General features: G+C 40.2%; 4 protein-coding genes and 1 pseudogene across 8 annotated transcripts in view; 4 read left to right on the top strand and 1 right to left on the bottom strand.

Moving 5' to 3' along the window:
- Positions 1-8,077: 8,077 nt before the first annotated feature.
- Positions 8,078-12,758, bottom strand: LOC127506786 (uncharacterized). The gene has a single exon (XM_051883619.1). It carries the CDS (start codon positions 12,754-12,756, stop codon positions 11,932-11,934), a length of 825 nt encoding a protein of 274 aa, XP_051739579.1. The 5' UTR covers positions 12,757-12,758; the 3' UTR covers positions 8,078-11,931.
- Positions 12,759-17,442: 4,684 nt separating this feature from the next.
- Positions 17,443-18,263, top strand: LOC127506787 (histone H1-like; annotated as a pseudogene).
- A 478-nt stretch (positions 18,264-18,741) lies between these two features.
- On the top strand, positions 18,742-19,283 carry LOC127506878 (histone H2A-like). Its single transcript, XM_051883716.1, has one exon. It carries the CDS (start codon positions 18,807-18,809, stop codon positions 19,191-19,193), a length of 387 nt encoding a protein of 128 aa, XP_051739676.1. The 5' UTR covers positions 18,742-18,806; the 3' UTR covers positions 19,194-19,283.
- A 2,667-nt stretch (positions 19,284-21,950) lies between these two features.
- Positions 21,951-22,523, top strand: LOC127506855 (histone H3-like). The gene has a single exon (XM_051883690.1). It carries the CDS (start codon positions 22,070-22,072, stop codon positions 22,478-22,480), a length of 411 nt encoding a protein of 136 aa, XP_051739650.1. The 5' UTR covers positions 21,951-22,069; the 3' UTR covers positions 22,481-22,523.
- Positions 22,524-23,084: 561 nt separating this feature from the next.
- Positions 23,085-27,866, top strand: part of LOC127506760 (histone H4) — a 210,673-nt gene continuing 205,891 nt past the window's right edge. Inside the window, exons 1-3 of one of the 5 annotated variants that reach the window (XM_051883581.1) lie at positions 23,085-25,157; positions 25,917-26,000; positions 26,182-27,826. In XM_051883581.1, coding sequence (XP_051739541.1) covers positions 23,106-23,417 — 312 coding nt within the window. In that variant the 5' untranslated portion in view covers positions 23,085-23,105 and the 3' untranslated portion in view covers positions 23,418-25,157; positions 25,917-26,000; positions 26,182-27,826. Of the gene's footprint in view, positions 25,158-25,916; positions 26,001-26,181; positions 27,827-27,866 lie in introns of those variants that run through there. The other 4 variants (XM_051883576.1, XM_051883577.1, XM_051883578.1 and 1 more) reach the window with 4 other exon arrangements.

A 27,866-nucleotide genomic window follows, 5' to 3' on the forward strand; every position in this document is an offset into this window, starting at 1 on the left:
TTTGAATTGATTATGTAATTGGCATTATACAATTACCTGACTAATAAATTGTTATATTTGACTTTATTCTGACATACTCTGAAATTACTGACTCTAGTAGATTATAAATCCATAATCCCACAAATTTACGCTCAGGTTAGTAATGGACTAAAGTTCAGTTCAGGTGGAGCAGTGGGGCACAACCAACTGATATTTTAGAGCTCCGACTAACACATTGGCATTAGTTATGTATACTTAGACTGTGTAGGCTAATAATGGTTCAGAACCATTTCCGTTCAGAACAACATAGGGTTGTCAGACCAATCTGAATAGGGTGAGCCTCAACCTCTGATTATTGTAATATTATTCTAATTAAGTGTACGGGAAAAACCATGGCATGATTATATAAAGTTACCATTAGAAAGGTTAGATTGGTCAGCTTGGTTCTATGGTAATGGTCATGACCTATGGTTACATATAGTCTTGCTTTAATTCAGTGTGTTCAGATCTATGGGGACTAAATAACATACTTTTAGAAATAAGCAAGCATGGTGCGGCGTCTAAAAGTATTAGTCATTGCCTCTGTGACCAAGACTGACGAGTTTGTGTATACAGGTGCTGGTCATATAATTAGAATATCATCAAAAAGTTGGTTTATTTCACTAATTCCATTCAAAAAGTGAAACTTGTATATTATATTCATTCATTACACACAGACTGATATATTTCAAATGTTTATTTCTTTTAATTTTGGTGATTATAACTGACAACTAAGGAAAATACCAAATTCAGTATCTCAGAAAATTAGAATATTACTTAAGACCAATACAAAGAAAGGATTTTTAGAAATCTTGGCCAACTGAAAAGTATGAACATGAAAAGTATGAGCATGTACAACACTCAATACTTAGTTGGGGCTCCTTTTGCCTGAATTACTGCAGCAATGAGGCGTGGCATGGAGTCGATCAGTCTGTGGCACTGCTCAGGTGTTATAAGAGTCCAGGTTGCTCTGATAGTGGCCTTCAGCTCTTCTGCATTGTTGGGTCTGGCATATCGCATCTTTCTCTTCACAATACCCCATAGATTTTCTATGGAGTTAAGGTCAGGCGAGTTTGCTGGCCAATTAAAAACAGGGATACCATGGTCCTTAAACCAGGTACTGGTAGCTTTGGCACTGTGTGCAGGTGCCAAGTCCTGTTGGAAAATGAAATCTGCATCTCCATAAAGTTGGTCAGCAGCAGGAAGCATGAAGTGCTCTAAAACTTCCTGGTATATGGCTGCGTTGACCTTGGACCTCAGAAAACACACCAACACCAGCAGATGACATGGCACCCCAAACCATCACTGACTGTGGAAACTTTACACTGGACCTCAAGCAACGTGGATTGTGTGCCTCTCCTGTCTTCCTCCAGACTCTGGGACCCTGATTTCCAAAGGAAATGCAAAATTTACTTTCTTCAGAGAACATAACTTTGGACCACTCAGCAGTAGTCCAGTCCTTTTTGTCTTTAGCCCAGGCGAGACGCTTCTGACGCTGTCTGTTGTTCAAGAGTGGCTTGACACAAGGAATGCGACAGCTGAAACCCATGTCTTGCATACGTCTGTGCGTAGTGGTTCTTGAAGCACTGACTCCAGCTGCAGTCCACTCTTTGTGAATCTCCCCCACATTTTTGAATGGGTTTTGTTTCACAATCCTCTCCACGGTGCGGTGCGGTTATCCCTACTGCTTGTACACTTTTTTCTACCACATCTTTTCCTTCCCTTTGCCTCTCTATTAATGTGCTTGGACACAGAGCTCTGTGAACAGCCAGCCTCTTTTGCAATGACCTTTTGTGTCTTGCCCTCCTTGTGCAAGGTGTCAATGGTTGTCTTTTGGACAACTGTCAAGTCAGCAGTCTTCCCCATGATTGTGTAGCCTACAGAACTAGACTGAGAGACCATTTAAAGGCCTTTGCAGGTGTTTTGAGTTAATTAGCTGATTAGAGTGTGGCACCAGGTGTCTTCAATATTGAACCTTTTCACAATATTCTAATTTTCTGAGATACTGAATTTGGGATTTTCCTTAGTTGTCAGTTATAATCATCAAAATGAAAAGAAATAAACATTTGAAATATATCAGTCTGTGTGTAATGAATGAATATAATATACAAGTTTCACTTTTTGAATGGAATTAGTGAAATAAATCAACTTTTTGATGATATTCTAATTATATGACCAGCACCTGTATGAGATCATATACCCGGCCGATGCGAGACTCAAAGCGTCATAAGAATCCGAATAAACGAGTACAGTAAGAGCAAAGAGTTAAGTAGAATAATCAAATGTAGAGCTAAATTATTATACAAATGACCAATAATCAGTTGACATTCTAAACTAAATTCAAGGTCATAATAAAATGGCATCAGATAAAAGTTTACTTGGAATTAAACTACTTTGCCACACTGAAAAGACCGAACGCGCAAGAAACCTTCCCCGTCCTGTGGGAAACCGCCGTTGGACCGATTGGGCGGGCCTTACATACTTGTACAATATTGTACTTAATTTGTCTTTTGGCAAACATTTAAAGGGGGACTCAGTGATATTTCAAATCCACTGTTTGGAAGTTAGTCAGCTGAGTCCAACAACAAACGTCTAACCAATCAGCATCAGGGGGCGTATGACGGTCAAGGAGAGAGAATGAGCAAAATGGAGATTTGTAAATAATAAGAAAAAAAAAACCTGCAGAATGAGAAATGGGACAATACAAAACAGCTCAAAAGAATATCACTGGAATGAAGGTTTATGTCTGGGCAAGCGCTTTAGGACGCTTTAGCGCTTTTTTATATTAGAAAAGCTTTCCAGCGCTGGAGAGAGCTAAGAGGGAAGGCCTGAAAACTGCTTTGATCCTGCTTATCATGTGAGTAAAACTGGGTTTTGATTGTCTGGAGCTGCTGTGCTGTTTGCGACTAACAATGAACACTTTGTATTTACTCTTGTGTACTGTATGTTCATTTTTTGTGCTTCCTTGTTGTTCGTTCATCAACTGTGCTTTATTTTTTGTGAAGCATTTTGTTGTGCATCAGCTGTGATATACAGACATCCACTCACATCGCGTGTGTAACAGTGGCCAGATAGTGAGAGTTGAGCAGGTAAATCACTGCATACTGACAACCACTAGAGAATGCGGTGCTTAGCATCATTGGTAGTGTATTCTCCTCACATGCCAGCAGCGATCGGGCAGCATTCGAGTCCGACTCGGAGCAGGGTGGTTAGAATTGGAGTGCGAGTTTTGGAGGCAGAGCAATGAAGAGAGGGGTGGGTTTGTTTGGGTTGATTTCAAATATCAACAATGTCCAACAGCATAGTTCAAATACCACTTACTGCACCTTTAAGTGTTTTCTGTTGCTGCTGAAGGGCAGTACTAAATAAAAAAAATAATAATAAAAAAAGATAATTAAACAAAATATGAAACATTTGGACATCTTTATCCTGTTCAAAAGATTTCACCCCTGACTCTTAATGCTTTGTGTTTCCTTCTGGAGCATCAGTGAATGTTTGAACCTTTTTTAATAGTTGTGTTTGAGTCCCTCAATGGGCTCTATGCATGCATAACTTCTGCGTTTGACGCAAGATTGCTCATCAGTTTCCGGTAGAGGAGATTTAAAGCGGATGTCAATGGGATTATGGCGGAGTCGGCAAAGTTTTCTCGCTGTTTGCTTGAATTACCCAAATTTACCATAAATGACGTACGAAGAATTGTCCGGACGTGCAGTACAACACCAAAGAGCAAACTTGAGAAAGGTTTCAAGTTTTATGTGTCGTCGTATCTCTGCAATTATGAAGGTAAGTTTAGCCAGCCTGAAGTAGCACGACTAACATTGTGCTGTTATTTTCACAATCTGTCCAGAAGCAAGCTAGTTACATTAGTAGAAATGATTTTCATGTAATGTATTTGCAATTTTGTCTTAAAGTGTCAGGTAAAAACAGGGTCACAAATGAGATCTCAGTGAGAGCTCATTGTTACCGCTCAATGAAGAAGGCAGAAGCACCACACCAACTGAGAGTAGGACTGGTAGCTTATTGCTGGTTTCACAGACAGGGCTTAGGCTAAGCCAGGATTAGGTCTTATTTAATTAGGGCATTTAAGTAGCTTTTATAAACATATCCTAGTAAAAAAAAAAAAACATAACTGATTGACATCTTGAGAAAAACAATGGCTCTGACATATTTTAAGATATGTCAGTGGAAGTTACTTTCAGTTAAAACAGCTCAAACATGCATTTTAGTCTAGGACTAGTTTAAGCCTTGTCTATGAAACTAGGGGTAAATGTGACGTTCAAAGTTCCGTTGAACACGTTCTGAGTTCCTAGTGTTCTTATGTTACCACTGTTCAGTTTGAATAACCACAGAAGCACAGTTGTTATCTTAGCTAGTATGGATGATTATTGTACAAAATTAAGAATGATAAAAATATAATGCAGTTCTGCCAATGACAGATAAATAGTAGCTGATGTACTTGATGACTGTTGCCATATTTATTTATATATATATATATATATATATAAAACACTTTGTTTCTCTATTTCAGATGACATTACGTGATTCAGAGCCAGTTGTGCTGGTTAACAGCACCTGCTCTTGCGTGGCTGGGAGCGGGATGTGCAACCATTTTCTTCTTTCAGATGAACACAATTGAAGTTATAAAATATTTATCTTTGCTCTTCCAAGCTTTATAATGGCAGTAAACGGGATGAGATTTTGAAGTTTAAAAAAATTCCATCCATCATAAAATAACTCCACACAGCCTCAGGGGGTTGATTAAGGCCTTCTGATGTGAACCGATGGGTTTGTGTAAGAAAAATATCCATGTTTAAAGCTTTATAAAGCAAAACATCCAGCTTCCGGTGAAGCGTGACCTACAAAGAATGCATAACACCACTTGCAGTTTAAACTGCGATGGAAGGTCGCGCTCCGCTGGAAGCTGGACGTTTTGCTTTATAAAGTTTAAATTTGGATATTTTTCTTACATAAACGTATTGAATCATGTCAAAAGGCCTTGATTAACCCCCCAGACCTGTGTGGAGCAGTTTTATTACAGATAAATTGACTTTTTTGAGCTTCAAAATTTAATTAAACCCCCAATTCACTGCTATTATAAAGCTTGGAAGAGCCAGGATAAATTTTATTATAACTCTGATTGTGTTTGTCTGAAAGAAGAAAATCATATACACCTAGGATAGCTTGAGGGTGAGTAAATCATGGGGTAATTTTCTTTTTTTTTGGTGAACTAACCCTTTAATGTCATCTAATAAATAGGGAGTGAAGCCGGGACCGGTGGATGCTATGGTGGTGGTGAAGCCCAAACCAGGTGCTAATTCAGCAAGTGGAATAAGGTATGCAGAGTCAGTGTAAACTAATAAATATTAGCAACACAGAATTTTAACAAAGCTGTGAACAACCTGAGAGGCTATATTACATTATGTAAGCAAACATGATTATTGATTGCCTGACAATGTTATTCCAGATCTGCACTATACAAGGCCTACAGTGGTGAGCTGCCAGATCAATCAACCCTGAACCCTAAAGCTGCCTATGCTGATTTCAATCCAGACTCCCTTCCCCTTATCTGCACAATGAATGTCTCACCTGACAAGCCACTTGTGGACTCCATCTTTGGTAAGGTACAAGCTGGTAGTATCCTATCGTATCAGCATCCACCACCTACACCCGATGGGGTTATCACCCATAAGGACGCACCCCCATTTCCAAAAGTGCCACTAGAGGGCTACCAGTTAAAGCCAACAGATTGTACACATGTGCCAACAAACCAGGAACAGCTGCATCTCAATTCACTGTCTGTGACTTTGTCACAGTCACACCTCATAGAAGAAGCAACAAGAATCCAAAGTGCAGTACCTGAATGGCATTCACTGAGGAAGGAGAGGGTGACTGCTTCAAATTTCAGGTGTAGCCGGCGAGGTGATTACGACTATTAAAGGGCGTGGCCAAGTAGGTAATTGGTGGGTTTTTAAGCAGGCACCTAGAAGGGTACCTGGAGATGGGGTCCGATCTTTTGTGTGGAAGCGTGTTGCCCCGTAGTGGTGTTTGTGCACGGATATGGTCTGAATGAGTAGGTAGGCTAAGTGGATCTTAACTTTGTTTTATGTTCACAAAGCCTTGCTTTATTAAATCGGGGCGCTATGTTTTAAATGCAGATGTAAACATTGTGCTGCCTGGTACCGCTTCCGTGTTGGTTTATGTATGGACACTGTTTGGGGGAATAGGTAGGCTAAATGGATATCTATGTTTATTTCTACAAAGTGGTGTTTTACTAAAGGGTGTGATGTTTTTAATGTAGGTGTAAACATCATGGATTTAGCAGCTGCTGGTCACGCCCGTCCTCGTTTGATCTCGGATATTAGTCCGTGGTTCGTGGCTGTGTTGCAGGTACTCAGAGAGGGTATTTATAATATTTAAGTGGTTTGATTTTATTATTTTTAATGATATTAAAGAAAAATGTGATTATGTGCAGTATTGTTAATTGTGTTTTTGTTTATTTTCATATTAGGTTTAGTTGATCGCTGTTCCTCCTAGGTTTGTTTTTGTTTTTTTTCTCGCTAGCCCGTCCTTGCGTGTGCGCGCTGTATGCCTCCAGCGCAATTAAAGTTTATGATTCTTGTATGAACTGGACTGGCTAGCGGGGTTTTTTTTTTAAAATTTTTTTATCTTTTTCTCTTTGTTTGTATCACTTCCCAGCCTCGTGTTGCCAGCCAACCTTTATATTCCCTAAATCAGATTGATGCTCTACAACACATGAACTATTCTTTTGCATGAGGTTTATGTTTGCAGTGTAATTATTTGAGTGTTTTTTTGAGTGTTGTATTTATTTAATATAATTTTTGGAGTTTATGTAATTTACTTTATTCTTTCTTTCAAATCGTTCTGTGTAAGGAAGCTGGTTTGTGTTGGGATCCAGAGAGGGTTGGCTGGTTAGTAATATCTTTTTTGCGGGGGGAAGGAACTTTTGTCACATGTATCTTGTTATATTCATTGCTTCATTTGTATAAATAAATGATCTTTTTTGTGATTTATGAAGTTTTCTTCTCCCTGATTATATTAGTTTGTTTTTTTTTGGTCACCCTTGTTGGAAGTAAGAGTGGACTAGTTACACAGGGAAGTTAGCCACGTTTGAGGTCCAAATGCTGCAGAAAACCTAGCTGAGAGGATCATCCAAGGGATGCGACAAACGGCACACAAGAAGAGGGGACTGGATATGGAGGCAGGTGCCTTAAACGACTATGCAACTCTGAAAAACCTAAACTTGAGGAAATGTGGACTGGTGATTCATCCAGATGCACCTTGGCTGGGTGCGTCACCTGATGGGCTGGTATATGACCCGCTTGAGAGACCATCATTTGGCTTGGTTGAACTAAAATGCCTAAATGCACCAAGCTACATTGACTGCAGGTACCTCAAAGCTGACCACGGCATATATAAATTGAAGGAAAGCCATCCATATTATTCGCAAGTGCAGGGGCAGTTGCAGTTGCTTATCACGGGTATGGAATGGTGTGACTTTGTTGTCTGTGCCCATGATGATATGTTTGTGCAGCGCATTTACAGAGACACTTCTGTGTTCAGTTCCCTGAAACAGGGGTGTGATTTGTTTTTCTTCTATACATACCTGCCAAAATACCTCTCTATGCACAAGTAAAAGAGGAGGCACTGTGCTGAAGAAATGAAGACATGAATTATATTTTATTTTGTCAGATCTGTTTAAAGTATTTGTTTCAAAGTTCTATAGTTGTTGACAATTTCATTTCAAATTATGTACAGTATTTACAGTGAAATGGCATCTGATGCACAGAAGCCAATGGCAGATGCTGCTGTGGTTAGTTGCACTTCTGTTCTTCATTGGCATGTATCAGTGGATGGTGGCATGTGCCACCATCGTGTAACACTGACACTGAGTCACAGAACATGTTGCCGTATGACGCTTCATGACGCTTCCAGTAGCGACTGACAGATAACTTGAGCAGCCACTGACTTGGTTACCCAAGCAGGTAACCAAGTAACTCTCTGGTTACCAACATTCCTTAAAATATCTACTTTTGTCAAGTCAAGTCAAGTCAATTCACCTTTATTTATATAGCGCTTTTTACAATGTAGATTGTGTCAAAGCAGCTTTACATTGATAACTGGTACATTGTTTGGCTGCACAGCAGCTCTTAAAGAATAGTGTCAATGCAGGCAGATCAAAGCACTGTTGAATATCAAATGTCAAGTCAAGTGTCCCCAACTAAGCAAGCCAGAGGCGACAGCGGCAAGGAACCCAAACTCCATCAGGTGACATCAGGTGGCAGACAAGTGGCAAATTGGTGTTAAAATGGAGAAAAAAAACCTTGGGAGAAACCAGGCTTAGTCGGGGTGCCAGTTCTCCTCTGGCCAACAGTGCTTTGTTACAATTCAGGTTGCTATCATAAGTCCAATAGGATCGCAACATTAAAAGTATTTATTTCAGTTCCATCCAATTGAGGATCGTATTCATCACGCCGGTATGGACGGTTGTTGAGGAACTGTGTCGTGGCTGTCGTGTCGATGAGGCCCTCACAGTGGATGATCTAGTTGACTCAATCTCTGCTGATACGTCAGGGCGGCGTTGTGGTCGTGTCAAGGTGCAGGTCCTTGGTCTCACCTGGATACAGCCCGGATCCGGTTGACTACGGTGAACCTCGGGATAAACAGAAAGACTAATATTAGCGTAGATGCCATTCTTCTTCTGATGTAACGAGTACATCAGGTGTTATAGGAAGTGTTCCCGGTTCCGGCTGACCTAATTTATGCAGCCTAATAATCCTTTAACGGATTTGAAAATATAAATTGGTAATGTGTTATGTGTATGCCAGGTTAAAGAGATGCGTTTTTAGTCTAGATTTAAACTGACAGAGTGTGTCTGCTTCCCGAACAATGCTAGGAAGATTGTTCCAGAGTTTAGGTGCCAAATAGGAGAAGGATCTACCACCTGCAGTTGATTTTGATATTCTAGGTATTATCAGCTGGCCTGAATTCTGAGATCGCAATAGACGTGAAGGACTATAATGAATTAGGAGCTCGCTCAGGTACTGGGGAGCTAAACCATTTAGTGCTTTGTAAGTAATTAGCAAGATTTTAAAATCTATACGATGTTTAACAGGAAGCCAATGCAGTGTTGACAGAACTGGGCTAATATGGTCATACTTCCTGGTTCTAGTAAGAACTCTAGCTGCTGCATTTTGTACGAGCTGTAGTTTATTTATCAGGCGAGCAGAACAACCACCCAGTAGAGCATTACAGTAATCTAGCCTTGAGGTCATGAACGCATGAACTAACTGTTCTGCATTTTTCATTGAGAGCATATGTCGTAGTTTAGATATATTTTTAAGATGGAAGAATGCGGTTTTACAGATGCTAGTAACATGGCCTTCAAATGAAAGATTGGTATCAAAGAGCACACCCAGGTTCCTAACTGACGACGAAGACTTAACAGAGCAGCCATCAAGTGTTAGACAATATTCTAGGTTATTACGTGAAGAAGTTTTTGGTCCAAAAATTAGAATCTCTGTTTTTTCTGAATTTAGTAGTAGGAAATTACTGCTCATCCAATTTTTTTATATCAGCTATGCATTCCGTTAATTTTGTGAATTGGTAAGTTTCGTCAGGGCGCGAAGAAATATAGAGCTGAGTATCATCAGCGTAACAGTGAAAACTAACGCCATGCTTCCTAATGATATCTCCCAAGGGTAGCATGTACAGAGTGAACAGCAATGGTCCTAGTACTGAGCCTTGTGGTACTCCATATTGAACTTGTGATCGATATGACATGTCTTCGTTTACTACTACAAACTGATAACGGTCAGATAAGTATGATTTGAACCATGACAATGCAATTCCACTAATGCCAACATAATTTTCGAGTCTATTTAAAAGAATATTGTGATCAATAGTGTCAAATGCTGCACTAAGATCCAGTAACACTAATAGAGAGATACAACCACGATCTGATGATAAGAGCAAATCATTAGTAACTCTAATGAGAGCAGTCTCAGTACTATGGTACGGTCTAAATCCTGACTGGAAATCCTCACAGATACCATTTCTTTCTAAAAAGGAACATAGCTGTGATGATACTGCCTTTTCTAGCATTTTTGACAGAAAAGTGAGATTTGAGATCGGCCTGTAATTGACTAATTCTCTAGGATCAAGTTGTGGTTTTTTAATAAGAGGTTTAATAATAGCCAGCTTAAAAGTTTTTGGTACATATCCTAATGATAAAGATGAATTGACGATATTGAGAAGAGTCTATGACCTCTGGAAGCATTTCTTTCAATAGCTTAGTCGGTATAGGGTCTAACATACATGTTGTTGATTTTGATGATTTAACAAGTTTAGACAATTCTTCCTCTCCTAAAGCAGTAAATGAATTGAATTTTTCCTCAGGGACACTACAATGCACTATCTGACATGATACTGTAGTAGACGGTTGCATGGTTATTATTTTTTCTCTAATATTATCAATCTTGCAAGTAAAGAAGTTCATAAAGTCATTACTGCTGTGCTCTTTGGAAACATCAGAAGTTGAAGCTTTATTTCTTGTTAATTTAGCCACTGTATCAAATAAATACCTAGGGTTGTGTTTATTTTCTTCTAAGAGTTTTGAAAAATAGGCAGATCTAGCAGATTTTAAGGCCTTTCTGTACTCAATCATTCTCTCTCTCCACGAAATACGAAATACTTCTAGTTTTGATTTCTTCCAGCTGCGCTCCATTTTTCTGGCTGCTAACTTTAGGGCCCGAGTGTGCTCATTGTACCATGGCATTGGATTAATTTCCTTAATCTTTTTTAAACGCAAAGGAGCAACTGAGTCTAATGTGCTGGAAATGTTTCTGCTAAATGTTTCTGTTGCAACATCGAGGTCTTCTAAGCTGTCTGGTATGCTAAGGCGATGAAAATGATCAGGAAGATTATTTATAAAGCAATATTTAGTGGTAGAAGTGATGGTTCTACCATATTTATGGCATGGAGGCAGTTTAGCCGCCTTGACTAAATGTAGTATACACGAGACTAGATAATGATCTGAGATGTCGTCACTCTGCTGCAGAATTTCAACAGCATCAATATCGATTCCATGTGACAATATTAGATCTAAAGTATGATTACGACAATGAGTGGGTCCTGACACATGTTGTCTAACACCAATAGAGTTTAGAATATCTGCAAATGCCAATCCTAATGCGTCTTTTTTATTATCTACATGAATATTAAAATCACCAACAACAAGGACTTTATCTGCAGCTAGTACTAACTCTGATAGAAATCAGCAAATTCTTTGATAAAGTCTGTATTGTGTCCTGGTGGCCTGTATACAGTAGCCAGCACAAATGTCAACTTACATAATGTTACGTAAAGTACCATAGTTTCGAAGGAATTATATTTGAAAGACTTCTGACTAATACTGTAAATATTACTATAGATTACAGCAACACCTCCCCCTTTGCCTTTCTGACAGGCATTGTGTCGATAATCATAACCTTGAGGACTAGACTCATTTAAAGTAATGTAATCGTCCGGTTTTAGCCAAGTTTCTGTCAAACACAGCACATCTAGATTATTATCTTTGATAATATCATTAACAATAAGTGATTTTGAAGAAAGGGATCTAATATTTAACAACCCGAGTTTTATCATTTGTTTAGCATTATTATCTCTATTTTTTATTTGTTGAACATCAATTAAATTTTTACCATTAAATGGGTTTGGAAGTTTTTTGTTTTTACTAATTCGGGGTACAGACACAGTCTCTATTTGAAAATATCTAGGTGTAAGAGTTTCTATGTGTTGAGAGTTATCTGAATTTTCTGACTTCTGTAACGTGAGGCAGCTAGCAGACGGTCAGTTTAGCCAGTCTGTCTGCTTTCTGACCTGGGCCCCAGTTTGTCATGTTTCAGTTCTAAGACTATGTGCCATATTGCTAGAGAGAAGAGCAGCACCATCCCGGGAGGGATGAATACCATCTCTTTTTAACAGGTCAGGTCTGCCCCAAAAACTTTTCCAATTGTCTATGAAACCTATATTATTTTGCGGACACCACTTAGACAGCCAGCCACTGAGTGATGATAATCTGCTAACTATCTCATCACTCCGACGAACAGGAAGGGGGCCAGAGCAAATTACTTCTCCTGACATTGTACTTGCGAGTTCACACACCTCTTTAATGTTAATTTTAGTGATCTCCGACTGGCGAAGTCGAACATCATTAGTGCCGACGTGAATAATAATCTTAGAGTATTTACGATTAGCATTAGCCAGCACTTTTAAATTTGCTTTGATGTCAGGTGCTCTGGCTCCCGGCAAACATGTGACTATGGTGGCTGGTGTCTCTATTTTCACGTTCCGTGTAATAGAATCGCCAATAACTAGGGCACTTTCAACAGGATTCTCAGTGGGTGTATCACTGAGTGGGGAGAACCTGTTTGATGTTCTTATTGGAACGGAAGAGTGGTGTTTTCCGCGGCTAGGCCGCCTCACCGTTACCCAAGTGCCCTGCTGCGCGGGCTCTACAGCCGGAACCGAACAATGTACAGAGTTCACTAAGCTAGTCGCATCCAAAACAGTATCTGAAGCCCTTGCATTCTTACTATCCTCGATTAAAGTTTGGATGCGTGTCTCTAATTCTGAGATTCTCTCTGTCAGCCTGACTATTTCCCTACATTTATGACATGTAAATCCCTCGTCGCTGACAGAGAGAGCTATGGTAAACATGTGGCAAATGGAACAGATAGCAATGCTGGGAGAGGATGACATGACTCACCGTGTTTGTAGACTGATCCGACTTACCACAGCTGTTTGAAGAACGCGTTGAAAAAGGAGCGCGCGAGAGACTGTTAACAAGTTAACAAGCTAGCGCTGCAAATGCAAATGCGTTGTAACAGCGATTTAGATTCAAATATTACAAGCTAGCGACGTCAGATTAGTGTGGTAGGCAATATTACATATAAGGTAATAAAAAAAATAAGCAACAATGAATAAAAGTAAGAGATTCAAAACAAAGCTATACGGAGTTACAGACGCAAACCAATCTGAGCAGCGAGGCAGACAGGAGCAATCGAGAGAGAACTTTTTTACTTTTGTGTCGATCAGAACAAAGAAACTCATACAGGTTTGGAGCAACATGAGGGTGAGCAAACATTGACAGAATTTTCATTTTTGGGTGAGCTATATCTTTAATATTAAATGCTTCATTATATATTTACTGTTGCATTGGCAGTGTGAGGAACTTCATCTGATACAGCTGCAGTTTGAGCTCTTGTCACCCGTACAATCTTGCCTGTTGCTGGTTCTATTTGCCTCCAAAAGGCCATCAAGTGGGCGTGAGTCACAAACCTGTGGGACATATTTCCTTTGATATGTTAAATGTCCAAAGAACATGGGTCCTTAATTCTGGACCTCGAGATTCACTTTTCTGCAGTTTTGCTCCAACCCCAATCAAACACAACAGAACAAGCTAATCAAGATCTTCATGACTACTACAATGTTACAGGTAGGTGTGTTTAATCCAGGTTAAAGCTAAACTCTGCAGGAAAGTGTATCTCGAGGTTGATGACTTTAATTGACTTAGTTGACTTTAATTTCTAGCTATTCTTAACAGCCTTGGTAATTTTATATTAATCTGATAAACACTTAACACATTGTCTGCTTACCTTGTGTAAAAACCGAATGTCATCATCGGAGGCCGCAAACCGCTCCAAACAGAACTTGCTGTTGAGGGTTATATCCTCTATTTGTTTTCGGAGCTTTGTTATTTCCGCACGTAGATCTTCAGTGTGCTCCAGGGACAAATCCAAGGCAGCAGGCTCAGCAGTGGAGCAGTAGTCATGGTCGTAAGATTCCGCATCCATAGAGGGGGCATCATCAGTGTCCAATGTGTCTGTGTTTGGTCGCGTTATCCTTTCCCAAACTCCGGTCCGTGGGGCTGGAGGAGTGAAGTTATTCCACTGAAAAAGCACCGGGACAGCGCCATTCTTCAGACGTCTGCGTCCGGCTGGAGTTTGAGGCTCGATCAGGTCTGCACTTTGGAAATGTCGGCTGCACACTCTTGTCTGGCTTGTAACTGTAAAACTGTTGCGTCGTATGTTAACTATCCACCTCTTCTGTGTTTCCTTATCTTTGGGAAATGTGTGAAAACTGAGAAAACTGTTAAATTTAGCAGATGCAGTACACTGCGGCACACAGCAGTGGTAGCTAGAAGTGCTGTCCTCTCGTCTTTGAAAAGATACTTTTATACGTTTAGATGTCATTATGATATAAAATAATATATATAAAATATACAAATGTATATATCTATATAAAATGAAGCATCAACAAAATAAGCTCTAGCTGTTTTGGTGACTAGCGTTCCTTTAATAGCATAGCACTCTACGATCGGCGGAAGTATTCGAGCGTTGTAAGATTTCACCGGAAGTAAGTCACGCGCCGCCGTGCATAGAGCCCATTGTCCTCAGTGTGAAAAGATGGATCTCAAAATCATACAGTCACTGCTGGAAAGGGTTAAAATATGCAAAATATGCTGGCAATCTGAAGAATTTTCGGGACCTGGAGGACTTTTCTGAAGAATATTGGGCAGTTTAACTGCTCAGGACAAACAAGGGACTCATGAACAACCGTCAAAAAAAAAAAAAAACAGTCGTAAATCATCCAGGTAACCATACACAGTATTAAGAATCAAGGGTTTGTTTTTTGAGTGGGTCGTTTTTTATAAATTCAGCTATTTTTTGTCTTGTGGACCATATGTAAACTTTTTTTTTTTTTTTTTTAAATAGCTTACTCAGGACAGTACTACATAAAAAAAAAAAATAGCATGCATATTGTATGATCCCTCTTATTTTGTTAAAATTATTCACATTTTCACAGATTCTGCAAGGGGTTCACTGTCTCACACACACACACACACACATATATATATATATATATATATATATATATATATATATATATATTTATAAAACGGTTAGTTCCTGTCCTTGATTCTGATTGGTCAATAGGGTCTATTTTTTATAACTCATCTGTTTAAATTATATTAAGCCTTAAGTTCTGCATAATTAAGGACGTGGCCACTTGAGTGACAGGTAGATTGCCGCTGCTATCTGTGAGCCCTCACATTACCTCAGCTAATTCCAGCCGCTGAACTTGGCATCTCTGCCGTATTTGTGCTTTTTTCGGGATTATTTCATACAAAATAATATGGCTTGCTGTGTCACTAGTCGAGAGAGATGTGCATCTGTGTACATGTGCACACATGCGGAAGATAAACAGAACACATGTTGTTGGATCATCTTGGCATTGGCTAAAAGTTTTGTCCCCCAGATTTTTTACAATGACAATGGCTGGAGAATATGCCTCTCAAGATCCGAAATATATATCAATATTTCATAGATTTAATGCTTTTGTGGACAAAAAGTGCTGTTGTTTGGTTTTCAATGGACGCTCATGGACATTTTAACATTACCCAAGTGAGACAGATTGGATTAATCTCGGGATTGCTATTCCATTACAAAGGTATGAAGTCTTGTTTTGATTTTGCTTGTTGTCATTTGCACACCCGACACAAATTACAATTACTGGTGCTTGAGCATCTATATCATAAAAAAGAGAAATTTCAACTGATATAAGTTATCTTTATTATTATATTAGATAGTATCTAATCTTTATTAATATTTTAGATAGTATATAAGATAGATAGATAGGTCCTTAGCCTGCTAACATGGTCACGTCGCGTTAGGCGGGCGTGGTTTCAGCAACCAGGCACCTCAGCTCTAACCACATACCTCCTCTTTGCCCATTAAAATGTATCAAGATTGTACGCTTTTAGAAATATATGGATATTGGGCGGTTTCTTCATTAGGGCAATAGGGCGACGCACCACCAAAGCGAGAAAGGGACGGATTTTTTTTCAACCACAGTGTTACGCTAGCTGTCACTGCTAGGCTGTTTTGTTCTGCCTCTGGATATAGGCTATAGTCCAATCAGCGTCAATCACGTTCTGTGGAGTACCGCCTCTTTTTGGGCGATTTCACTCTGGCCGAGATTTGCCCCGAGTGCTCCCATAGACTTCCATTCAAAAAAACTTTTTTTTTTTCGAACTGCAGGCACTGCAATGCATTCTCTATGGGTTCCGGGAGGGCTAGCACTAATGTGCTTTCGTCATCATACGTAACCTTAACTTGTGCAGCGATTGGTGGAAACGTCTCCATTTATAATCTTTAAGCTAAAGTGACATCCAATAATTTCCTCAGTCCATAACTTACATTTCACAGGCATATTCTCCATCTGTAAATGTTAGAAAGTCTGGAAAATATTTCCATTTTGCTGTCCAGGAGACAGGAGTGGAAGCACAAACTTCCGTAAACGAGAGGCGCCGTGCGCATGCGCGCCAAACAGACGGAGCGCAATAATTCTGACTAAAATATACATTTAGCTAAAATATTTGTTGTTGATTATTTGTTTTTGTTTGCGAACATAAATGTGCCATATGTAGAATTTCGAACCTACACCTAAGTGTATTTTTATGATAGAAGTAACTGTAAAGTGACTGTAGGGTAATCATAATAGATTAATAATTAGTCTGTGCTTTTTTTATTTTCAGTTTTAGTTTAGTGAATGTAACTTCTGCTTTAAAAAGCATTATTTTGTTTTTAGATTGTAGTGTCACAATGTTAGAATGTAGGCCTCATGTAATTTGACCCCTTTTTTGCGCATAATATAACATAGACTACATGGTTACATTCATGTTTGTTTTCATAGCCTTCAATACGGACATTGTTTGTAGGAAAATATTGGGCAGGATATGGAGAAAAAAAAAAAAAAAAAATCACCCAGCCCTATGGCATGCTTTAAATACTGAATTTTCCATGTTTTAGATAAGCAGTAGTGATACATTACATCACATTATTTAACAATTAGCCCATTCTGCATCTCTAATTCTTTTATTTATTAATATTTTAAGGCTTTTCTTTTTTCATTTATAAAAGTTGTAATTTATTGAACCATGCTTGAGACAGTCACACCATAGGACAATTTAGAGAAAAAAAAAAATCTAATAACAAAGCAGATTTTTTTTAACAATAGGTCCATGTAAAACAAACAAACAAAAAAATGTTTAACCATTTATTGCATTTTAAATTATGACAATTATATATATATATATATATATATATATATATATAAAAAAATCTCTCCAGTTCATGCTACTATCAATCACCTACAGAAATAAGGACTGTGATGGCGTTAGGAATAAAAGACCTCTTAAACACATTTCTATTTGCTAGAGGGATTCTATATCGCTTTTTGAATCGGTGGTGTCAAAACAATCCTTATCTCAGCTTCATTTTAAATTAGAAGCGAAAGACTTGTACCTCTTCCTAGCACTCGCGTGGTTTCTAACCTGCAAGGATGTTTTGCTACTCTTGTTTTGCTCTGTGTTTAAACGGAGAAAACACAAGTTTGGCGCTGCGGCGCTCGGACTGTGGAGCAGTGTGTTGAGTCTACACGGTTCTCATGTGGTGGTTAAGTTCGCCGCGCAGCTCAGCAGCACTTCATTTCACTCAGACGGTCTATTCGTAATCGCCTTTACTCAGAGAGACATGGCTGAAACCGCTCCAGCTGCCGCTGCCCCGCCGGCTAAAGCTCCCAAAAAGAAGTCGGCTTCTAAGCCCAAGAAGGCGGGCCCGAGCGTCAGCGAGCTCATCGTCAAGACTGTGTCCGCGTCCAAGGAGAGGAGCGGCGTGTCCCTCGCCGCCCTGAAGAAAGCTCTTTCTGCCGGTGGCTACGATGTGGAGAAGAACAATTCCCGCATCAAGCTCGCCATAAAGGGCTTGGTGAACAAAGGCACCCTGGTCCAGACCAAAGGGACAGGCGCCTCCGGTTCCTTCAAGCTCAACAAGAAACAAACGGAAACCAAGAAGAAGCCTGCCAAGAAAACTCCTACGAAAGTAAAGAAGCCTGCTGCCAAGAAGCCCGCCGCGAAGAAATCTCCTAAGAAGGCCAAGAAACCGGCCGCCGCCTCTGCAAAGAAGGCGTCAAAGAGCCCCAAAAAGGCCAAGAAACCGGCCGCCGCCTCTGCAAAGAAGGCGACAAAGAGCCCCAAGAAGGCAAAGAAGCCGGCAGCTGTTAAGAAAGCAGCCAAGAGTCCCAAGAAGGCCAAGGCAGCCAAACCCAAGACGGCAAAGCCGAAGGCAGCCAAGCCAAAAAAGGCGGCTCCCAAAAAGAAGTAAATGTCTTTTTGGTTTGTTTCTTCCTAAAACAAAACGGCTCTTTTAAGAGCCACCCACTTTCTTCCATTGAAGAGCAACGTTTCAATTAATGTAATCTCTTTATACTGTGTTGCGCTAAAATCTATTGCGCGGTCTATAGTTGCTTACGCGTTCACATCAGCATCCGAAATATAATACCCGAAACACATGGACAGTGAATAGTACACATGTACATCAACAGAGAGGCTAGATTTGATTCGAGAAGTTCAGCGGCGGATTAACCTACAAAGTTATTTTAAGTGTTCACTTCTCTGTATTTAAACGCATAAGTTAGCTGCAAATACATTTAAATTGTCCGTGTCGTGGACTCCCTTTAACAGAACAGGCTCGAATCAAGAGTCGGGCAGAGAGAGGAGGGGCTTGGAATTTGGAGGGATTGGTTTTCAACTGTGACAGACTCTGACCAATAGATGACGAGCAAGCACCCTTAAATACTGATTGTGCCGTCAAAAAGTACTTACTTTTACGGCAGTCAGCTAAAGCTACAGACGCGAATACTTCAAAATGAGTGGAAGAGGCAAAACGGGTGGTAAAGCCAGAGCCAAGGCTAAGACTCGCTCATCCAGGGCAGGTTTGCAGTTCCCCGTCGGCCGTGTTCACAGGCTTCTGCGCAAAGGCAATTACGCCGAGCGCGTCGGTGCTGGTGCTCCTGTTTATCTGGCGGCTGTGCTCGAGTATCTTACCGCTGAGATCCTGGAGTTGGCTGGAAATGCCGCTCGGGACAACAAGAAGACCCGCATCATCCCCCGTCATCTGCAGCTGGCGGTGCGCAACGACGAAGAGTTGAACAAACTTCTGGGCGGAGTGACCATCGCTCAGGGCGGCGTGCTGCCCAACATCCAGGCTGTGCTGCTGCCCAAGAAAACCGACAAGCCGGCCAAGGCCAAGTAAATGAATTGCGGTTTGATAACTACCCAAAACACCCAAAGGCTCTTTTCAGAGCCACCTATTTTCTCCTTTACAAGAGCGAGTTGAATGATCTGATAATCTTTAACACGTTGACGCAGTATTCCGTCTGCGTGCCCATCAGTGTGGTGAAATTCTCATCCTTAATTTTGAGGCTAAGCATTTTAACAACCCAGACAAAATAAAAGTGCATTGTAGAATTTGTCAGGGGGTGTATGCCAAATTCCAGAAGTGCTCATCCCCACAGTCGTGTACAGAGGGGAAAATGCTTTATTTTGAAGGCAATAAACAGGTTTTTCTACCATATAAAATACAGTAATGTATACAAAACTATCAAATATATTATGTAAATGACTTATTTAAAAAAAAAAAAAAAAAAGCTGAATAAATATAAAATCTATAATGAATGTAGTGGTCCCCTGGAAGTTGTGTCACTGGTGTTACCATTTAACAAAAATCTCTTATTTTGAAATAAAAAATCACACTGATGACATCACTTGACTTCCTTTTTCTTATTTCTTGAAGATCTATGAAGAAAGGCCAATGGAAAGTCCACTGTCTCTTTTCAGTTATCAGAAATTTTAATTAGAAAATCATAATTTCGTATGAAGCTTCTAGCTGAACTCACTGGTATGACCTACTTTATTATTGTTAGGGAATTAAAAAACAAAAAAAACAAAAGTGAGTGTACCATGATTGACAACATGTGGTTTGATATCTTGCAGCAGCCATTTTGTAAAATGCATTTTTCATGAAAATTGTCACTGGTGTTACTGTCATTGGTGTCACCTTTGTATGAAAATTGTCACTGGTGTCTCCCATTTATAGATGAACTTAATTAAAATCTATTCATTTAGTTCTTTTGCATAAAATAGCACTAAGATTAGATGATTCTAACTTTTCTTTCTCATTGTTAATCCTCCTTTGGGCAGGTATAGCTAAATTGAGGGTATATGGCTAAATTGAGTGCAGCTAAGAAGCAGCGACTTTACAGACAGCGTATTTTACAGACATTTTTAAAATGTTGTTTATGATCTTTTACTGACTGCTTTGACTAAGTGTAAAATGATAAGTCTTTGATTGTATACCAAAAATGTAAAAATTTAGTCTCATCTGCTTAATTATAGCTGAAGAATGAGGATCTTTGGTCTTATGTGTACGTCACTGGTGATTCATTGTGTCACTGGTGTTACTGTTTTTTTTGTCTGTCACATTAAATAAAATGTGTCATATGTGACATGATAATAATTTTACATCCATTGAATTCTGCTACACTCATGAATCAAGATTTAAAGGATTGCATCATTGTTTATATTATTGTTTATAACTGTTTATTTAAATATTTTCATTTCTATAGCAAATACATGGTTGTGCAAATGAACTGACATCATTCAATCACACTTTTAACTAACCTGATTAACATAAATAACACATAATCTCCTTATTTATTTATTTATTTTTTTTGCATTATCATTATTTTTCTGTAACTCTGACTGCATGTGCTGAAAAAATTGAAAAATAATATTTCATAAAAAACCTTTAAAATTGCCAGAAAAGTAAGGTAACACCAGTGACAAAAAAATGAATGGTTCATGTGGTCTTTAAATAAATGCACCAAAATAAATGAATAAATAAATAAATCATTAAGCTGTCATTTATGTGTATTCATGTTAGAAAAAGAAATACATTTTAAGACATCTTGCTATACCAAAAGTGGACATTTCTGTAGAATGACCCCTTTTACATGTTATTGATTTCTTTAATCGTTTATATACTTTGTACTACATGCTCTGATATGTTTATTTCCAAAAATAAGATCTTTGGTGTTTCTTCTGTGCTGTAAGATTAAGTAGGCTACTTTCCATCAGAACTGATTAGGTGATGTAGGTCTTCTTATCAAACTATGTCAGTTTCCATCTCTGCAGACATGAGATAATGCAAGATCTGCAATATTCTCTTAAAGGTGTAAAAACAACACCTCATATATCTATTTTCATCTATCTTTGACATTTGACCAGTCGGGCCGATCTAGCGGTTACACCATGACATGATGGATAAATTTGTTTGACCTTTTATTAGACCAAAACATAAGCTTAAGAGGATATAATTTTCATGCAAATACATTAGTTGCTCTTATTTTGCTCTTTGCTTTCTGCTTCTCTTCTACATCTCCTTTAATTTAGCAAATATCGTACTTCTTTGGGGTCCTTCTTTCTCTATGCTTTGATCTTCACAGTCTTCATCTGCTAGATACAATACTCTGGATTTTATTATGTACTTGCTTAATTTGTGTCTATAATTTTACATTTTTACTTAATATAAATGTGTTATTCCTTATTCAAATTCAGTCTAATCATTGTTTGTCTGCCTGGATCTCATTGCATCAAAGGTAAACCTATCGAGCAGACTGTAATAGTGGTTTTACATTATTTAAAGTTTTTAAACCAAACAATGTAAAATTATGGTATTCTGGAAATTATATGGTATTACATTGAGTAACTTAAGTGACACGTGTACAAACATACCAATCATAGATCAAAACATTGTTAAACGTTGCTGAATTATAAATAATTATGCTACTAATATATAAAGAGCTTGTTTGGGAGCCTAAAGAGCATGAGTTGAGCCAAGTCATCTGGCTCACTAAAATGAGCCCGAATTCCCATCACTAACACTGAATAGAGGATCTTTGAACGAAACGCACTGTCATTGGCCACCTCATGCTGCGACTCAATAGCCAATCACACGCGCATCTGCCGACGCACTGCCCAATGAGCGCAACGCAGCCGTAGGGTTTAAAGAGCTGAGGCAAACGGATAAAGTCATTCTGTATCGGAAAATAGCACCGATCCTTTGGTAAAATGGCAAGGACGAAACAGACTGCTCGCAAATCCACCGGTGGCAAAGCCCCGAGGAAGCAGCTCGCTACCAAAGCCGCCCGTAAGAGCGCTCCGGCCACCGGCGGCGTCAAGAAGCCCCATCGCTACAGGCCTGGGACCGTGGCTCTCAGAGAGATCCGCCGTTATCAGAAGTCTACCGAGCTGCTGATCCGCAAACTGCCCTTCCAGCGGCTGGTGAGAGAAATCGCTCAGGATTTCAAGACGGATCTGCGCTTCCAGAGCTCCGCTGTCATGGCCCTGCAGGAGTCCAGCGAGGCTTATTTGGTCGGTTTGTTTGAGGACACCAACCTGTGCGCCATCCACGCCAAGAGGGTCACCATCATGCCCAAGGACATTCAGCTGGCCCGCCGCATCCGCGGAGAGCGTGCTTAAACTCTTGACTGCGTAACATCTGAATTCCCAAAGGCTCTTTTAAGAGCCACCTCAGTGTATCTAACAAAGCAGAATTTCCTTTCAAAAGTGTAATGATTCTAAAGGCAGAATGGTAAACGTTGAACATACTTGAACTTCACTGGCATCATCCTCCATCCCCACTGTCACCTGTAGCGTAAATACACTTCCCAACTAGATTTTTAGTTCTGGGTGTATATAAGTTAATGAACGCGTAAGGAGTTACGTTTTATTGCTTACGCAGTGCAAATCCCCGTGGAAGTAAGGACATTTAGAGACCGCCATAAAGGGAACTGACTTCACTAAAATGTATTGTTTACATAACATGTGAAATCAGTTCCATTGTTTTTCTTAAGTCAACATTATTTGCATTTATTTTTTATTCATCCACTCACTCTTTCGAGATGGAATATATTTGATAAACGCTGATTGCTTCTTTGAAAGCAACCTTCAGTCTGCTGGAGCGACGTGCCTCATATGACGTTTCATACATAGCTCCGCCTTCATGTGTTTCAACAAGGTCCTGTAAGCGATTGTAAAAGCTCTTCTTGCACGCCCTGCTGGCATTCAGACGTTCAGCTGCGAATAAAACTTGTCAGTTACAACTATGTCAGGAAGAGGCAAAGGCGGTAAAGGACTCGGAAAAGGAGGCGCCAAGCGTCATCGTAAAGTTTTGCGCGATAACATCCAGGGAATCACCAAACCCGCCATTCGTCGTCTCGCTCGCCGTGGCGGTGTCAAGCGCATCTCCGGTCTGATCTACGAGGAGACCCGCGGAGTGTTGAAGGTGTTCCTGGAGAACGTGATCCGCGATGCCGTCACCTACACCGAGCACGCCAAGAGAAAGACCGTGACCGCCATGGATGTTGTGTACGCGCTGAAGCGACAGGGACGCACCCTGTACGGCTTCGGAGGTTAAATTTCTTCGCTGTACTGAATGGACCCAACGGCTCTTTTAAGAGCCACCCACGTTTTCAAAAAGAGTACGTTGATCATGTCAGCTATTATTTAGTAGCCATGCTTAAACTACGCCGTCTGAAGAAGTATGGGATTTGAGTGACTTCCAGGTCTTGATAAATAGTGTTGTTCCTATTGTGTGTTTTATGAAATATCAGATTAAGGGTTTTTAAAACTATCATACAAGCAGTGTTTTCATGACGAAAGGTTAGTGATTGTCAAACACGACTGACTGAATGAATTCATACGGGTTATTGAGTGTTTTAAGTTTATCATCGTGCGACCATATACATGTTATCACTTTGAGAAAACCAAGGGGAAGAAAATGAAATAAAAAACAATCGTATTTACAGATGGCTGTACTATATGCCAAATATAATGCTGAAAATAATATGAACCATTTCTGTTAAATATGGTCTGAAAAATCTACAGAGAGGTTTGGAAGTTTGAGTATGGAAAACGTAGGAACCCTGCAACGAGCTTCATTTTACACTAAGGTTAAACTAGCTCGAGACATAAAGGCGTTCTTGCCAAAATCCGGGACTGAATCCCGTGGCCCTTTATTTGTGTATTGATGCTGATGTATGATCTTCAAATACGTATACACATTCTCTCAAAGAGTTAATTTAATATACACAATAGACAATATTATGTAAGGACGTTGCGGAATTACAATTGTCAATTTTAAAGCGCTTTATTGGCATGTTTGTGACGAGCGGGAAAGTGTGGGGGAAGTGACGTCACTGGCGGGTCTGGCGATGGGAAGATTCACATTTAGAAGCTTTCAATTGGCAGATGTGTTTCTCTAGCAGCCCGTTTCTGACCAATCCAGCCCTCTGAAATTAGCATGAGCTTTCAATAAATACCCAGTACACCACTCTTGACAGACCAATATTTTGTAGTGCCAAGAGCTTACTAGTTTTGTTATATGCACATAAACACGCATTCAGAGATTTCATTAATGAGTTGACAGTCATAGCTGTTACTTTTTGCCGAATAAATAACCGTTTCTGTGAGCGGGAAAGTTCAGAAACGTGTGTGGGAGGAGATTCAGGGGTGGTGCTATAGGAGGGCACAAAGGAGCAGACGTGTCAATGCAGCGCGCCTTTTCTACCCAATGAAATACCTTCCAACTATTGGTTGCGTGAATACAGCCAATCAGAGGGAGAAAATCCAGCCCTGTCAAATTACCATGAGCTTCAAATAAATATCCAGTGCATCCGTATCCCCGGAACTGTGATGTTTATGCCGAAGAAGAGCATTCCCGATCCAGGGAAATCTGTCTTCAAAGAAGGTGCGCTCACCAAGACAGCCGACGAAAGAGAGAGAGAGAAGAAAAATATGAAATCTAGAATAAAAGAGAGTTACGCAAAAATACAAAGTTTTCCTGTTCTTATTTTTTAGCGGCGGTCTGGCCACGCCCACCCTCAGAGCGGATCATTCATATGATAACAACCTGAAATAAGCCAAAGGAATGTGGTAAACGCCCCCTATCAATAAGATAAAATTAGCAGCAAACATTTGTTTGCCTTTATTGACCTTTTATCACGATGGCACGTCACGCACGCGAGCAAGCTCTCCGGATGATCGTAGACAGCGAGGAAGAATTCAGTTTTTCCTCAGAAGACGACGACGAAGTTGATGATGAAGGCCTGCACTTTGAAGAGGGCTTTGATCCAGCGCAGGACACGTTTTCTGATGAGTAAGCCATTTATTCTTATTTTAGTTACTGGAGTCGCATCACGTATAGCTGTTTCAGACCTATATGGCCAGGTTGAAATCTACCTGTTCGTTACATTGAGGCAAATGTGTTGTCCTGTGGGCTTTTCATTACATCTAAATGTCTTACAAAACCCTGATAGCACACGTACATCTCGGAGACGTCTATTTGAGGTGCCTATTTTTTTAGAGCGTTTGCTCATCTGCAATACGTCTATAGGACGTTTCCTGTCAGATGTCAAATAGACGTTTAGAAGATGTCTTTAAGATGTTTATGATTTAGAATGTATGTAAAACTGACATCTTAAAGATGTCTATCAGATGTTTGTAAACAGCAGATGTTTTCCAGATGAAGTGATCTTTAACACATCTTGCAGATGTATGTGTGCTATCTGGGAACGAGCACGTACATTTTATGCTCTGTAATGTGGAGGGGGGAAAAAATGTTTAGACAACACTATGGTCTAGTTTGGGTTTGCTCAGGACCGGCATTTGCTGTAAAATACTGCCTCATCAACGGAGCTTAACTACGTTCTCCATTATCTGCTTAGGTGTAAATGTTTTGAATGCGCATGACATAAGGTTGTTGATGTGCCCCATCAACACATATAAAGTGCGTGACCATATTCATTAATTGCCAATCGCTTATGCATGCACTGGTATGCCACCTTAGACAATCTAAGCTGATAAATGTTTACTAATATTTGTGCTTGTACCTTTTTCTTTTCTTTTCTTTTCTTAGGAATGTGGCTCCTTCACGTGCACCTCATACAGGAGCGGCACACAAGCGTCGTTCAGTTTTCAACGTGGTTGAGAATCTTAACGAGTAAGTGCGCATTCACACCTCATTTTACAACTGACAGTTTAATTTTGATTACATACTGTGAAATAATACACACAAAGTATATGTGCGTTGTAATGAGTCGGCAATATGTCAATATTAGTAATTGATAATGTTGTTGTGATCCTGTTGTCAGCATGCTCACTTTTGTTTTCTCCCCCCTCAGATGTGAGAATGACCAGATACCTGTTGCAAAGAGAGCCAAGATTCTGTCATGGAAAGCAGAAACTGATGTCGACATGAATCCAAAGCCTCTGAGATTCCTGCCTGCGCGGGAACCTGGGCCGCAGTTGAGTCTCGCTGAGTCGCACTCCCCTATGAGTCTTTTCAAACTGTTTTTCTCAGAGAGCGCCGTGTCAAATCTGTGCCACAACACAAACGCTCAGGCTGCCAGGGCACTTGCAAAGGGTCGCAAATACAGTTGGACAGATGTCAGTGTTGACGAGATGTACCGCTACATTGGACTCGTTTTCTACATGGCCACGGTGAAGATGAGCTCCATCGCCGACTACTGGCGGCAGGACAGTCTTTTCTCTTTGCCTCTTCCTGCCACAGTTATGTCAAGGGACAGATACCGCACCATTTCATGGAATTTGCACATGAGTCACCCAGATGCAGACAAGGAAAATGACAAAAAGAGGGGCACAGCTGAACATGACCAACTTTTTAGGATCAAACCTCTCATGGACACTATCCGTCTTGCGTGCAAAGCCTTCTATCATCCTAGAAGAAATTTAGCTGTCAGGGAAAGACTGGCGGCATGCAGAGCAAATTTTGGAATGACACGGTTCACGAAAGCCAAGCCAACAAAGCTGGGCTTCAAGTTTTTTGTCCTTGCTGACTCATCAAATGAATATACTGTGGATCTCTCTGTGTACACGAGCAAGAACAGCTTTCCTACAGGCCATGGGATTTCATATGATGCTGTGATGTCTCTTCTGGACAAGAAAGTTTTGGGCTCTGGGTACCATGTTTACATGGATGATTTCTTTACAAGTCCAAAGCTCTTAACAGACCTGCTTGCTATGAAGTTTGGTGCTTGTGGGACTTACAGAGACTATAGGAGGGGCTTCCCACAGAGCGCATCTAATTCGCTGACCAAAAAATCCACCAGGGGATCCATCAGGTGGATTCGGGATGGGCCTCTTGTGTGTGTGAAGTGGATGGACAAAAAAGAGGTGTCTGTTTGTTCCACCATCCATGCTGCCTATACTGGAGACCGTGTGCAAAGAAAAGTGAAAGCACAAGATACATGGAGGACAAAGACTTTTCCGTGTCCCGCACCTGCGACTGCGTACAACCACCACATGGCGGGTACCGACCTGTCCGATCAGCTGTTGGAGTACTACACTGCACAGCACAAAACCATGAAGTGGTACAGAAAGGTCTTTCTACACTTCTTGGACATTGCTGCCACCAACGCTTTCATATTGCACAAGGAGCTACACGGCAACATGACACGCAAGGAGTTTATGGAGCAGCTTGTTGCAGATCTCTGTGGTGTGTCTCAGAAAGAAGCACAAAAACAGACCGGTATCGACCACGTGCCGGTTCCAGGAGCCGAGTTGACCTCGAATGTCAGAAAAATTGCCACTACCGGTCGCCGCATATGTGCGCATTGCAAAGCAGTGTTCGGCAAGAAGCAACAGACACCTTGGAAATGCCAGGCATGTGACGTTCACTTGTGTCTTCAGTTGAACAGGAACTGTTTCCAGGAATGGCACAAAGGTGTGTGAGTGTGTTCAAAATGTGCCTTTATTCACACACCCCTTTTGTGCACTATGTTTGCAAATAAACTACAAAAAAAATAAGTCTCTTCACATTCTCATTTCTCATTCTCATTTAATGTTC

This window comes from Ctenopharyngodon idella, chromosome 24 (genome assembly GCF_019924925.1).
Source record: "Ctenopharyngodon idella isolate HZGC_01 chromosome 24, HZGC01, whole genome shotgun sequence".
NCBI classification, from domain to species: domain Eukaryota; kingdom Metazoa; phylum Chordata; class Actinopteri; order Cypriniformes; family Xenocyprididae; genus Ctenopharyngodon; species Ctenopharyngodon idella.

Coding starts and splice junctions, on each gene's coding strand:
- LOC127506786 (XM_051883619.1), bottom strand. CDS start 12,756: ATGTTTACCATAGCTCTCTCTGTCAGCGACGAGGGATTTACATGTCAT.
- LOC127506878 (XM_051883716.1), top strand. CDS start 18,807: ATGAGTGGAAGAGGCAAAACGGGTGGTAAAGCCAGAGCCAAGGCTAAG.
- LOC127506855 (XM_051883690.1), top strand. CDS start 22,070: ATGGCAAGGACGAAACAGACTGCTCGCAAATCCACCGGTGGCAAAGCC.